The following is a 13931-nucleotide window of genomic DNA, read 5'->3' as shown; positions in this document are numbered from 1 at the left end:
TATGATAACATGTCGTTAGCCAGTTTGCCGTGGGGACTGCGACATCTAGCGAACAATTAGGGCAGGGATATACGTTGTACACACCAGTTTGTGGCCAGTATAGCGACATCTAGCACAGACTCTTACTACAAAACTACATTAATCTAAATACTTTAATAGATGGGTTTCGGCTCTTCTACTAATATATCGACGTCCAAGCAATTTAAATTACCCGTGCAAACACTAACTGACAGGATTGATTAAATGTAGAAAGAACATTTGATAAGACTTCCGTATCTCCGTCACACTTAACGTCGGCGGTAGACAATCGGTCTGCGATGCGATGCGCCCTTAACTAAATTACCAGTTTCATCTGTATGCGTTGCGATGAGTTGCGATTGTGTACGCATGGTTAATTTTCATTGCGCGATTATTCACAGCTCAGGTAAAGCACCTATAAAACGCGTCATGTATGGTAATGTATGTCGAAAAAACTGCGACAAATTATCGTATGCTTCCTGCTATACGGCCACTTGGTTACAACACTTTCAAAGGATACTTAACTTTATTATTTTTAGGGTTCCGTAGCCAAATGGCAAAACACGGAACCCTTATAGATTCGTCATATCCGTCTGTCTGTCCGTAATTGTCACAGCCACTTTTTTCCGAAACTATAAGAGCTATACTGTTCAAACTTGGTAAGAGATGTATTCTATGAACCGCATTAAGATTTTTTACCAAAAATAGGAAAAAAAACAATAAATTTTGGGGGTTCCCCATACTTAGAACTGAAACTCAAAAAATGTTTTTTCATTAAACCCATACGTGTGGGATATCTATGGATAGGTCTTTAAAAATGATATTGAGGTTTCTAATATCATTTTTAGGGTTCCGTAGCCAAATGGCAAAAAACGGAATCATTGTAGATTCGTCATGTCCGACTGTCTGTCCGATTATGTCACCGCCACTTTTTTCCGAAACTATAAGAGCTATACTGTTCAAACTTGGTAAGTAGATGTATTCTATGAACCGCATTAGGATTTTTCCACAAAAATAGAAAAAAAAAAAAAATTTTTTTGGGGGTTCCCCATACTTAGAACTGAAACTTAAAAAAAATCTTTTTTCATCAAACCCATACGTGTGGGGTACCTATGGATAGGTCTTTAAAAATGATATTGAGGTTTCTAATATCATTTTTTTTCTCAACTGTTTAGTTTGCGCGAGAGACACTTCCATAGTGGTAAAATGTGCCCCCCCCCGTAACTTCTAAAATAACAAAATGAAAAATCTAAAAAAATATATGATATACATTGCCATGCAAACTTCCACCGAAAATTGGTTTAAACGAGATCTAGTAAGTAGTTTTTTTTTAATACGTCATAAAATTATTTTTTTTTTTTTCATCAAACCCATACGTGTACATCTATGAATAGGTCTTCAAAAATGATATTTAGGTTTCTAATATCATTTTTTTTTTAACTGAATACTTTGCGCGAGAGACACTTCTAAAGCGAAAAAAATTGTGCCACCCCCCCCTGTAACTTCTAAAATAACAGAATGAAAAATCTAAAAAAAATATGATATACATTACCATGCAAACTTCCACCGAAAATTGGTTTGAACGAGATCTAGTAAGTAGTTTTTTTTTAATACGTCATAAAATTAAAAAAAAAAATTTCATCAAACCCATACGTGTGGGGTATCTATGGATAGGTCTTCAAAAATGATATGTAGGTTCCTAATATCATTTTTTTCTAAACTGAATAGTTTGCGCGAGAGACACTTCCAAAGTGAAAAAATGTGTCCCCCCCCCCCTGCAACTTCTAAAATAACAGAATGAGAAATCTAAAAAAATATATGATATACATTACCATGCAAACTTCCACCGAAAATTGGTTTGAACGAGATCTAGTAAATAGTTTTTTTTTAATACGTCATAAATGGTACGGAACCCTTCATGGGCGAGTCCGACTTGTACTTGGCCGCTTTTTTTCTAAACTGAATAGTTTGCGCGAGAGACACTTCCAAAGTGGTAATATGTGTCCCCCCCCCCCCCCGTAACTTCTAAAATAACAGAATGAAAAATCTAAAAAAAAAATGATATTACCAAACAAATTTTTGTCAAGTTCTAGTTTTGACGATGGGGTCCATGAGGAATCGAGTGAACTCTTCAAATATGAAAGGCATACATATAGTGATTTTTGTATTTTCTTTAACAAATCAAGCATTTACATTTAAAAAAGTAACATTTGATGAAGTGGAACTGCTGATGATGATCAGAATGGAACTCTTCAATGATGCATGGTTCACGTTTGGCAATTTGTTCTCTTTGCCAAGCAGTTAGGTTTTCAAGGCACATTTTTATATTTCTATCCTATTATTATTATTGTATCTCCTTGGATTTCACGGGCCTATAAATCCCGGTCTTTTGATAGGCTTGCGTGGGGATATAGATCCAACACGTAGAGTCCTCTTGGAGAGCTTTAATGTCATGTAGAACGCCTGCTGGAACCCGTTCACGGGCCCAACAATAGACACCCATGAACTAACTGAGTGTGCCAGAGTTATTATTTTACCCGAGCAAAGCCGGGTTTTCGTCTAGTATTTCTCTATAGTAGCGCCACCCAGGATGCATACATACGAGGTCACGTTCCTGTCCGTGCTGCCGGAGGGCAGTGTCCGAGTACACTCTACACTGCGCTGCACGGTGGGCTGGCCTTAGGCCATAACTCAAAAAAACGCATGTTGTATTTTTTGGTTTCCAATGACTGAATATTATTAGCTAATAAGTGTACTTTTATCAGGTATAAATAGATCCCGCATAACTAATTACTTTCATTCTCTTACAATCCTTGAAAGTTAACGCAACTCCCGTTTGTACGCGCTCTCTTATCAAAGGTTCATTAAGTGAACGTCATTAGTAGTGAATTCCTGAGGCAATAGTGATTTTTATTAATATGGAGCTTAAAGAATCAGGTATGTTGTTTCATTTTATATACAAAGTATAATTTTTTCATTAAAAGTATATTTATTATAATAGGTCTACGAGGTAACAAAAAGTCATACAAACAGGATTAGAATATTTTGTTTATTTAAACTTCTAGTTATGTTTCGAATGAATTCTAACATTGAAAATAGTATTGTTTTGAAGCTTGATATCTCTAGATTAACGGCCATAAAAGATTATCTGCAGACGCCTGCGGCTTTGATAGTTACAAGACTACTACGCTTCGGTAAGCGAACGCGTAGCAGCTCTACGAAAATATTACGAATGACAATTCACCTTTTTTTTCTTTTTTTCAGATGACATGTACATCGCATCATTTACAAGAGGATTTATATTCGAACAATGGCTACCTACGAGTGGTTCAGATATTGAAAGACGTCGTCAAGTGCTGCAATATTTAATACAAATGGTACCAAATGCAGAAAATGTGGATACAAGTAATTTGAATAACGTCGTCACGTATATTTGCAATCGAATCCTGGTTTTTTGGAAATCTTCTGGGAGAAATACCACCGGCATACAGCAGAGCCTTATCGAAAGGTGAGGAACCATTTTGGAATGTATATCGTCTGGATACAAAATAAATGTACAAAAATTTCAGGAATATGCCGTAGAAAGTGCAGAACAACTTTTGAATGCCTACAAATGGTATCCTTTGCCTGCATCCGTCCATAAAGTACTTTTGCATGGTGCAATTATAATAGAAAATGCTCTGGTACCTATTGGTGAACTTTCCGAAGAAGCTGCAGAATCAAACAATAAAAATATAAAGTTGTTTCGGCGTAACCATACAAGAAAAATGTCTCGAGATGTCACCAACTCAGACCTTATTCATAGGTTACTTCTGAACTCCGACCCAGTCATCAGTTCCAGTAGGAGATTACCTCGAAAAAAGAATCAACACTCTCCTTAGAAGCATTAAGTTTGTTAGATTGTAAAGAATAGCGTAGATTAGACTTTTACTTATACAATTTTACTTTTTGTTTACCTTTATTAATTTTCTGTGTTAGGCTAGAAAAATATTGTTTTTATTACTATTTTAATTACAAGATTTATTTAACTTTAACATATATTTGTTCTTTAGTATATATTATACGAAATAAAAGTTTTTTTACTTATTTTCTGTTAATAAATAGTTATAAGTAACATACACATTTAAGGACTTACTAACTTTAATTCTACATGTATTAATCTGAATTTTTGGTTAGTTTTTATTTAACTATGCTTGTCTGTTAGCATAATAGGTATATTATAATATTATACATACACATATTTTATTAATGTATTAGTATTAAAATGTAAATAATATTAATTAACATAGATATTTAAGAATTAACTTTTATATTATTAAGAGAATGACTTTTTTGATAGAATTTATGAATATATTTTGCATGCAATATACCCTAACACGTTTTTTTTTTTAATATACTACCTACTTAATAATTGTATTTAAAGAAAAAGTAGAAGAAATCAGGAAAAATCATAAAATATTAGTTATGGCCGCCTTCCCTTGGCGCGCAGCCCACCGTGCGCTGTTACTGTGGACGAAAGCTCAGTTCTGGCAAATTAATTAGGCTGTCAATACTTGAAACGTCCACACTGTAGGTATTTATATCAGATAAAATGAGATAGCATCGTCACATGTTAGAACGTAAGAACATAATGACATTAAGTCCGCCATTTGTACTTTTTTTTGGACAAGATCTTTTACAAGAAAACAATTGGAATATTACAATATAATTTAATATCAAATATTTACGATAACAATGTCACTTGAAAACTTTCTATTTGGTTACTAAGTATTTCATAAAAATAAGGACACTTGAAGTCAGTAACCCCTCTCGACACCTACTGTAATCTTAAATTGCCTAATTTTCATTAATCAGCTGAAGGCTGGAGTGCATTAAAGACTTGAGTTCGCAATATTGTTACCCCTGCAGTTACACACAATGTTTTTCATAACACTTGCGAAGAAAAAACTAAATTTTAATAATGCATAATAATGACATTAAGTCTGCCATTTGATTAAAGTTGTGTTTTTTAAAGTTTATACAAATAAATAAATAAAAACTCTCTCTTCCTAGCGCTGTCCCAGCATATTGCCACGGCTCATGGGAGCCTGGGGTCCGCTTTGACAGCTAATCCCAAGATTTGGCGTAGGCACTAGTTTTTACGAAAGCGACTGTCATCTGACCTTCCAACCCAGAGGGTGAAACAAGGCCTTGTTGGGATTAGTCCGGTTTCCTCACGATGTTTTCCTTCACCGAAAAGTGACTGGTAAATATCAAATGATATTTCGTACATAATTTCCGAAAAACTTTTTGGTACGAGCCGGAGTTTGAACCCGCGACCTCCGGATTGCAAGTCGCACGCTCTTACCGCTAGGCCACCAGCGCTTCATAAATAAAATAAATAAATAAACATTATTTATATAAAATAATAAATTAATGGTTTAAAAAACACTAGAAAACCCCGCTTATGACACGATATTCCATCATGGAATGCCAGTGCCTACCTTCCGCCTTCATCATCAGACCTTGAAACCTAATCGTGGTCAAAGTTCATTACAAGACTTTTCTAACAAATCTAAACACAGCTATGATACGATATTCCATCATGAAGTTCCAGTTCATATCTTCCAGCTCCATCATCAGATCAGTTCGACAGTACCATATTATTGTATTGTCATCAGAACTACATACAGCTGCCAATTTTCATGCCGCTACGATCCTTGGAAGATGGTTAAATTAGTTTCCTTAGATTCCATTACATAGTTACATACAGGTAGACCTAATAAAAGCGTGTTAAAAATGTGGTTTATTTTCGTAATATTACTTTTTAGCGGTGTAGGTATTAATATTATGAAATCTTGATTATAATTGCCATTAATTTTAAGAACAACGCATGGCATTCTAACATCGGCGACCTCGACGGTCGCGACCCACAAGGCCCCGCAGCAGTCCTGTGGGCGTGGCACGTGCCCAGGAAGACACAAGTCAAGCTTTTTCCGATTTGTCCCGAGCGTTCTTCCTAACGTGGCTCCGTCTATGCTTGTTCAAAGTCGATTTCCACTTAAACCTCTTGTTACACAAATGGCACGCATACTTCTCATCAATCCCGTGACTCTGTTTATGAGTCTTCAAGTCACCCGATTGCGTACACCTCTTCGAGCATATATCGCAGACGTACGGCTTCTCGCCGGTGTGTATTCTGACATGTCTCGTTAAGTTATGTCTCTGCGTGAACTTCTTCTCACAGAACTTGCACGAGTATGGTTTCTGTCCCGTGTGGATTCGTTTGTGTATTTCTAAACAATCCATTCTCACAAACTCTTTTTTGCAAATATTACAAACGTGAGGTTTGGTGCCTGTGTGTGTTCGTATGTGGCGGTTAAAGTGACCCGATTGAAAGAATTGTTTTTGACATATGTCACAGTAGAATACCTTTTTGCTGGAGTGTCTCGGTAACATTTCAGGGTCCGCTCGCTGATGCGCTTTGACGTGGCGAATCAAAGAATGTTTTTTCTTAAATAATTGGTCACACAAGTCGCACATGTAGGTGTCCACAGCCACGGATTGTTGCAGGTCGGTGTGGGTTCCCCGCTGCGGCCCGGCGGCGCTCGCGGGCCCGGGCCCGGGTGATGCTTCGGGGCGTTTGACTGAAAAGAACGGTGAAAATATTGTTACAATGGATGACAATGAAGGACCTGGGCGTAAAAACTAAAACTAATGTGAAGATATACAGGGTGACCTTAGCCATTGGACAAACCCTGAAATCCCACGTAGGGTTACTTCTCAGGAATGCTCTGACGTTAATATTTGTTTAATTAGAACAAAAGAAAAAAAAATTTTTTTCGAACTAAATTTGTTTGCAATAATCGACAACAAAAAGAAACACACTGTGTTAATCTTTGATAATTTGTTCGAAATATTTGATAATGATGACATTTTTCAAAAGTCAGAAGCTTATTAGTGTCACAAATAAAAAAGATAATCAAAAAGGTCGAAGAAGGTTCCATTCCATACTATTCTTTGAGGATATTACCTTAGGAGCAGTGATCGGAACTATGGGAGTAAAACTTTAACAAAACTTATCAAGCGGACGTAAAAAGAGTGCTTATAGACTAGTCTTAAAAATATTCGAATATCTATGAATGTAAATATTTTTATGGCTGTAAGTACTATACTATTCCTATCCCTATGAACATGAATATTTTTAGGGCTGTATGCACTATTACTCCCATAGTTCCGATCACTGCTAAGGAGCTACTAACACATACAGGCTGGTAATTTGTTAATTTCTTCGAAACCGCTACACCGGTTGTTATGATACTTGGTAATGCATATGTACATTTCGGCTTTGTCCAATGGCTCGGGACACACTGTATATTTGTCTGAAGATTACGCACTGATACAATTTAAGGGGCCACTGATTACCAGTTCACCGGACGATATCGCAAAAACTGACAATCGCGAATAACTGACAGGCCGATATCGTGCGGCGAACTGGTAATCAGTGGGTCCTTTACACTGTTTAGCTAGAAGATCGAGAATAATAAAGTTGTTCCACGCGCCTTCATGCGGTTACCTATAAACAAAGAGAATTTGAATAAGAGGTGAATTGTCAATTCGACGGATCAGTGCTTTACGCGCGTTTAACTAAACGGCCATCAGAAAAAAAATCATTACTAAATAAATGAGTCTGTTATCAAAAAAATGATTTATTAAAATGAAAGATAACAAGACGTGCTAATTGAAACCAGTACTTGTTATTTCTATAGTTAACAAAAGGTGTACGATTTCATCGACTAAATCTATGAATTTGATATTTTTGCGGCTAAAATCGAAAACGGCCTCTTAATTTTACAGGAAAAATATAATGAGACCTATATCTTGATAACTTTTTTCTAATTAACAAAAAACATTTCCGAATTCGGTTTGCAATTTAGCCAACTTTACGTGTGTTTATTACGCTTGAAATTTCTATGATTTTTTTTTTTTTATACTACGTCGGTGGCAAACAAGCATACGGCCCACCTGATGGTAAGCAGTCTCCGTTGCCTATGTACGCCTGCAACTCCAAAGGAGTTACCTGCGCGTTGCCGACCCTAAAAAGGTGTCTTTAATGTAATCTCATAGAAATTTGAAGTAAAATTTTCAAATATGTTTTTGGCAAAAATTTAATTTTTGGTACAAGCTTTTATCGCTGACTGTACTTTTTTTCCACAGGCAACTAATACTCATCGAGATAGATAGATAATCCGTTTATTTGTTTGCCACAATACACACAGGAAATACAATTAATAAAATGACAAAAAAAACAGATAATACAAAATTATACGAGAGAAATACACATTTATACAAAATAGAAGTAGAAAGAGAAAAAAAAAATACATTTAAATAATACTGTTCCATACATATAGGAAATGTTGTGTGCGTCGCAGCAAAACAAAAGGGTTCTGGCTCAGTATTACGCTTCACCCTATGGGAGAGGCACTGATATTCTGCCTGGACCAGATCACGTCAACCGAGATACAGTGTAAAATATGCAATATTCAAAGTTAGTACTTACCTAAATACCTTGTTTATAAAAATAGTCACATAATTATCATTGAAAGTGAGTACTTGCAAAGTTATGATATTGAAGTGTCAGTGTGATTAGCATGCTTAAGTAATACGTAGTGTCAAGTGTAATTATAAGAAGAAAATCATTTTATATACATTATGAATTACTAAGACCAAATAAAATAATAGTATTAGTGAAGACTAAATTCGGTAATCAGCAACCAGGTAACCATGAAGGACTCCCAAAGTTTGTTTCTCCAAAAGGTATTTTTTTAAATGAAATTTGAAAGATTGCTTGGTGTGCATATGACGAATAGGTGGAGGAATATTGTTCCAGCAACTGGTTGCGAGATACCGAAAACAGCCTGTGAAAGCAACGGTTTTGTGGGGATGCGCTTCCAAAAGACATCGTCTGGTAGATCGAGTACCGTGTCGTTTATGGAAAGAGGAAATACGTATTTTGGAGTACAAATATCCGGGCCTTTCGTTATTCAACACGCCAAATAGAAGATTCGCAAGATGTAGATGTTGTTTAAGTAAGGCGTAATATGTCTTCTCGGCGGGATTGAGCAACAAAAGCGGAAACAGGCATTTTGGACTCTTTGGATAAGACGGCGCGTTTTATCCAGCAGTCGTGGCCCATACACTATATCTCCGTAGTTTAACTTAGAGAGAACTAGTGATTCGCTCAGCAACTTACGGATTTCCTCGCTTTTGGTACAAAACCTTCAAGCGATAAAAGCACGACTTCACTAATTCTGATTCTCGAGACAATTCTAAAAACCCCAAACACAATTAGGTTGCGTTGTTTTATCACAGAGTTCCTATGGCTACCCCCTGTCTCCATCATCAGATCAGCTTGATGGTACCATAATATTGCATTGCTACCTGACTTACATATGTATGTAAATTTTCAGCTTCATTGGAAACCGGGAGGTCGGTCAAATTTAACTTGGAAGATTTGTCCCATACATACTAACAGGGCAAGTTAAATATAAAAAGCTTGTAATAAAAGGACAATATTTGATATAAACACTTTACACACACACACACATGTTAAATAATATTCCTCGAAAAACCAACATACGTGCATTACATCGCGCAGATTAGTTAGACATTTTGCCGATAGATGGCGCTGTACACAATTATACTTAGTATTACGGAAGGTGGAGATAAGGAATGGAATCTCCATATACCAAAAAGTGTCATCAAAAAACCTTAAATAGGTGGCGCTACAATTCCAAGAATACTAGGAAAAAGAATCAAATCATAGACAGCGCACTTCACTCCGTCAATAACGCCTAGGTTCTTAGCTACTTTAGCGTTACTCTGGAGAGATTTGGAACTATTATTTATAGCTGACAGCTGGACACTTTTGCATAGGTTCTGCCTATGGAGATTGCGTTCCTTAACTCTACCTTCCATACTTAGTATGAGCACTTCTGATCAAGTCTTTAGCCTTTATAGTTTTACTAGATAATTCAAAGTTTGTACGGAACCCTCAATGCGCGAGTAAAACGAACTCGCACTTGACCAGTTTTCAAGGTTTCATAGTCAGCTAGAAATCCTTATCCCTCTGTCCGTCCGCGGCTTTGCTCCGTGATCGTTAGTGCTAGAAAGCTGAAATTTGGGATGGATACATGAATCATGCATGCATATTATTATTATTATTTATTTATTTCAAATAACAAGGATTCATAATACATGGTTAGTAACATAATAGCTCATTATCTTATTATCTACGTTAGTATTCTTATATCTAAGGTTTTTATATTGCTATGACTATGTACACAAATAAATACTCCATTGCAACAGTGCGCACATCACCCCACTACTTGAGCATTGTTAGAGATGTGCACACTGCAGCAATGTCGTATATAAGGACAATCAATCCTATCCGCTATCATGGCCAGGATGCATAACCTTCACCTTACTTTCTAAAACTTTCAACCTATTGTTTTCCCCTAGAGGTTCATTTCGGATATTTTCTTTGTAGATATTTTAATTTAAGGTCTTTCGTTCAATGGGTTGGCAACTATATAATATTTTATAAATAAAGTATTACCAGCACACAACTCCTGCAGCACTTCGGGCCCCAGCACCAGGTCGTGTTTGACCTCATGGTCCACATACAGGTCTGCCTCCTTCCTCAACGTCTCCTGTTTCGCACACTCCAGCTCCAGTTGTACACACGCAGGCTCTGGTTTCAATGCCTCCGGCTCCTCGTCCACTTCTGCTTCTATCTTTATGCATGCTGCAATAAATCAAATCTATGCATTGATCAATATTTAAATAGTGTATTTCAATGAAATAACTAAAAAACGTAACTAACTTTATCAAATATAGTTTATTAAATAATATGACTGTATATATTCTATAGCAACTTATGCCCCAACATATTCTATAAAAGCATATAATAATATGGTAAACTGAACTGTTAAGTATTAATGCAGTAAAAATGAAACAGTAGTGATACATTGGAAACATGATTTACAAAGCCCGCAAATCCTAATTAACCTTCAAACAATGTAATTTACTCACTGTCATTTAGTGCAAAAACAATATTCTATCTATCTTAGCATTTCATATGTTCCTGCAATACTGTGTTAAAATTACATTATGTTTATTTTAATTTGATTTTTAGGTATTTGTATTTAGTTTAATAATTAATATACGGCAGACAGAGTGTTGCTCAAAAACATGTTAAAACTGAAAGGTTGTGCATGATTTTCTAGTAGAAAAACCTCCTTTAAAAAAATTTAAATTCCTTGTTTAATTTGTCGGCTTAAATTTGATATAACAATAGATTTTCTTGTAAACCATACAGTCCGCTTTACTCAGTACATTAAAAAACAATGATATATATTTTGGTCTGAGTACCTATAATACAAGCCTTCTTGAGCATGTCCAATATTTATTTATTTATTGTACCTATTAAAATAAAATAAAATACCTGGCTACAAAATTGCATAGCCAATTTACATATTCATTTATGTGTCCATGTAATTTTGCAGCTAGCTCTACAAATCCCTGAACTCAAATTGGCTTGTAGATACAAACTGTGTTGCTTATCATGTACTGTAGAAGTCATAGATAGACTTTGTCTAGTTGTCTGAATCTAAAATTTGTAATGTTGCAACTTACTGTCTACCACATATTCGGGCTCCTCCTTGACTCTCGGCGCCTCCAGTGACGTGCTACCACCTCCCTCCATCCTTCACAGATATGTGTTTGGACTATTAAATGCTCTGAAGATTGAAAAAAAAAATTTGCAGAAACGTAACTGAGAATGTAACATTTGCTGTTTGTTCTAGCTAAAGCACTAAATTGAAACAAATTTACCTACGGGTCATCGAATAAAATAAAAAAGAACTGTTTATGTATGAAGTGCCTAGCATTCGTAACGTAAACCAGAATGTGTAATTAATTAGTCAAAATAATTTTAATTTTTCTGTTCACGTTCACTTTTTTGACATGACAGCATGACACAGACTAATAAAAACATAAACCATAAACAAATTACAAACGAACGCCACAAGTTCGTCGCCGGCAGTCGTATCGTGCTATCTCTCTCACTGACCTGTTATTCACTATTTGAGTGAGAGGGACGAACGTTACGATGTGAAGTTTGAACGAAAGGCTTTGCAATACATGCGTGATAAGTTCGTTTCGTTTCGTGCGTTCCGTTCTACGCACGAGACACAGGTTACGCAGGCTTTGTTCTATTATAGTTGCAGGTATTGTCAGGACTCCTAAAAATATGTTACCTCTAGAATTGCCCGTTTTCATTTTTCTCCCTAAATTTAGGCATAGAACCATTTGTCAATGTGTTCGAGCGAACTTGGCTTGGAGCGAACGAAAGGCCAAACGGTGCTACTTCACCAATCAAACTTACATCCACACTCGGTCTCTCCGATGTCAGGCCCGACGTCGGGTTCGAGCAAGATTATTTTTCCGTTTCACCAAATATCAGCATATCTTTTACAATAATTACAATATTTGATATGTAAAAAATACTTTGTTCTCTAATTGCCAAACATGTGCACTGGTTAATATTTTTGCTCATAAACCAGGTTTATATATAACCAGGTTATAAGTGAAAACCTCTTTAGCGGCACTGTGCACTTATTGTGATGGGGAAAAAAATGTTAAACTCGCGAGAGGTCACGTGACCGACAGATTCCACAGATTGAAAATTCGTAAGACGGACACGTGACCAAAAACTGTTACAATGTCATTGAAGCCAGTAGAGTCGAGAGCAAGTCGAGAGTGTAAGAGTCGTTGAAATGGATGGAAGTTGATTTCTCTGAGAGATTAACTTTTGAATGTTAAATAATAGTAATAGTTCTGAAGTGGTAAATTTATAATGTAATATAAATTGTCATGTTTGTGTTTGATAGCGCAATAAATAAATATTGTATTTTACCACATAAATGATAGTACTTTTATAAGTACTGATAATTAAAGCTATTCGTGCAAAATGATTCCCTAACCATTCCAAAATATCAAAAATGCACAACGTTAATATTCAAGTTTTCACTTCTGCCGGCACTCCCGTTGTTTTTTTTTACATTTCAAGTATTGTTAACGATGTGCTGAGGGCTTACCGCGAACCACGTTCGACGTGTTGCCACCCTGTCACACTTACGTACGAATTTATAAGTGCGACAGAGAGGTAACACGTCGAACGTGGTTCACGGTAGGCCCTCTGATAAGTCTGATATTCCGTGAAGCAGGAAACGATTATCAGGGGCATCGGGCTATTGGGAGCGTGCACGATACTACTGGGGAGCTGTCAAATAATGAGCTCGACAAAATAAAGATTATTCCTTTAAAATGTTTACTATAATACAGTTTATACAATTACCAATGTGCGGAATCTTTTCGTTTTTAACTCTGCGTGCCAAAAGTATGATTCTGACGGGTATTCAGTAACTGTCATTATAACTAATATTACAATTACCTAATGTTGGTATACTGTATTAGCCATACATAATTTTATTAACATCCAAGCAAAACTCTGCGATGACATAGACTAGATAAAATGTTTAGCCGTTACGTTGGTAAGCCTGGAATAATACTATATGATATAAAAGCCTAATTTCCAGCTCGATGTTGGAAATATATAAAGTTTACTATTACTGTTTCGTCCAATATTATTGCAATGGTTAAAACCATTTATCAGTTATCGTGACCTATTTTTATCGTAAATATGATTTTAAAGCAAAAAACGTGAACAAAATAACGGAATAGTATGGGAATTGACAGAAAAACACGTAGCTTTTTTGCCATATTTGACCACATCAAGCGCTGTGATCGTTCCGACGATATGCGAAAATCGAAGTCAGCAGGGGGCCTATCGCGAAAACTGAAATTTGCAA

The 13931-nt window shown here is 36.1% G+C and overlaps 1 protein-coding gene across 2 annotated transcripts; it reads right to left on the bottom strand.

Moving 5' to 3' along the window:
• Nucleotides 1-4713: 4713 nt before the first annotated feature.
• On the bottom strand, nt 4714-12053 carry LOC133530564 (zinc finger protein 721-like). 2 transcript variants are annotated; one of them, XM_061868517.1, is made up of 4 exons: nt 11897-12053; nt 11695-11798; nt 10616-10804; nt 4714-6644 (listed from the first exon to the last, which is right to left on the bottom strand). In XM_061868517.1, exons 2-4 carry the CDS (start codon nt 11762-11764, stop codon nt 5983-5985), a joined length of 921 nt encoding a protein of 306 aa, XP_061724501.1. In that variant the 5' UTR covers nt 11765-11798; nt 11897-12053; the 3' UTR covers nt 4714-5982. The 2 variants fall into 2 exon arrangements, with proteins under 2 accessions (XP_061724501.1, XP_061724500.1); XM_061868516.1 differs by having other exon boundaries at nt 11893-12052.
• Between the last annotated feature and the right edge of the window lie 1878 nt (nt 12054-13931).

Source organism: Cydia pomonella, chromosome 23, assembly GCF_033807575.1.
Source record: "Cydia pomonella isolate Wapato2018A chromosome 23, ilCydPomo1, whole genome shotgun sequence".
In the NCBI taxonomy this organism is placed as follows: domain Eukaryota; kingdom Metazoa; phylum Arthropoda; class Insecta; order Lepidoptera; family Tortricidae; genus Cydia; species Cydia pomonella.
This window is presented reverse-complemented; position numbering and strand designations above follow the sequence as displayed.

Bases quoted from the DNA above. Each gene is read 5' to 3' on its own strand.
- LOC133530564 (XM_061868517.1), bottom strand. From the start codon at position 11,764: ATGGAGGGAGGTGGTAGCACGTCACTGGAGGCGCCGAGAGTCAAGGAG. The intron at 10,805-11,694 runs GTAAGTTGCAAC...GATTTATTGCAG, and splicing joins GCCCGAATATGTGGTAGACA to CATGCATAAAGATAGAAGCA. The intron at 6,645-10,615 runs GTAATACTTTAT...CGTTCTTTTCAG, and splicing joins GCTGCAGGAGTTGTGTGCTG to TCAAACGCCCCGAAGCATCA.